The sequence below is a fragment of the Arachis ipaensis genome, chromosome B05 (genome assembly GCF_000816755.2).
Source record: "Arachis ipaensis cultivar K30076 chromosome B05, Araip1.1, whole genome shotgun sequence".
In the NCBI taxonomy this organism is placed as follows: domain Eukaryota; kingdom Viridiplantae; phylum Streptophyta; class Magnoliopsida; order Fabales; family Fabaceae; genus Arachis; species Arachis ipaensis.
Window position 1 is genome coordinate 108839538 of NC_029789.2, and position 1194 is coordinate 108840731.

General features: G+C 40.5%; 1 protein-coding gene across 1 annotated transcript; it reads left to right on the forward strand.

Moving 5' to 3' along the window:
- Window positions 271–825, forward strand: LOC107640848. Its single transcript, XM_016344350.1, has one exon. It carries the CDS (start codon window positions 271–273, stop codon window positions 823–825), a length of 555 nt encoding a protein of 184 aa, XP_016199836.1.

Genomic DNA, 1194 nt, shown 5'->3' on the forward strand with positions numbered 1-1194 from the left:
TAGCCACTAGTTTCAAAGAAAGGAAAGCAGGCTATTGAGGAACATTCACAAGCACAGAAGAAGGAGGAGAAGCCATACACTCCCTCCATTCCATATCCTCAAAGGTTCAACAAGGAGCTAAAGGATCAACAGTTCCCCAAGTTTCTAGAAGTTTTTAAGAAACTGAAAATTAATATTCCACTTGCTGAAACTCTAGAACAAATGCCTCTATATGTAAAATTCCTCAAAGAGCTTATTAACAAGAAGAGGAGTTGGAATGAGAAAGAGACAATGATCTTAACCCAGGAATGTAGTGTAGTGATCCAAGAAGGCATCCCACCAAAACTCAAAGACCCTGGAAGCTTCTTCTTGCCTTGTACCATTGGTAACATAATCATTGACAAGGCATTGTGTGATTTGGGATCCAGTATCAACCTGATGCCTATGTCTATGATGAGAAGGCTATGTATAGAAGAAGTGAAGCCTACACAGATGTCCTTGGAGCTAGTGGATAGATCCCTGGTGATTCCCAAGGGGGTGATTGAAAATCTCTTGGTCAGAGTAGGGAAATTCATATTCCCAGTTGATTTTGTAATCCTGGACTTAGGTGAAGAGGGGAATGACTCTATTATATTGGAAAGACCTTTCCTGGCCACAGCAAGGGCCATCATTGATGTGGAACAAGGAGAAATGACTCTGAGGGTAAATGATGAGAAGATCACTCTAAATGTCTTCCAGGAAATACAGCACACTGTTAAAGAGAAAAGCTGCTTGAAGGTTGAAGAAGAAGATTTGCAATGGAAAGAAAAACTCAATGAAGCACTCATCATCTCACCTATAAAGTAAGAGATAGACAATCGAAAAAAAAGAGGGTGAGGAATATGTGAAGGCTAAGAAGAGAAGGCAGGAAAAGATTGAAGATTTGATTATTGGGAAGGAAGTCCCTGACATCAAACCTGCTGTAAAGAAAGAAGGAGAATTGAAGAAAGGAAAGAAGAGTAAGAAAAGGATTCAAAAAGGATGGAAGAACAAAAGGATACCAACTGAAGGATTCTCAAAAGGTGACAGAGTAAGATTGATCTACCACCAGTTGGAAACAGATCCACAAACTGATGATTACTACACCGTCAACAAGATACTCTCACTGGAGCATGTGGAGATTGACCATTAACGCACTGGAAGAAGGCTCACAGTGAGAGGGGACAAACTGAGACA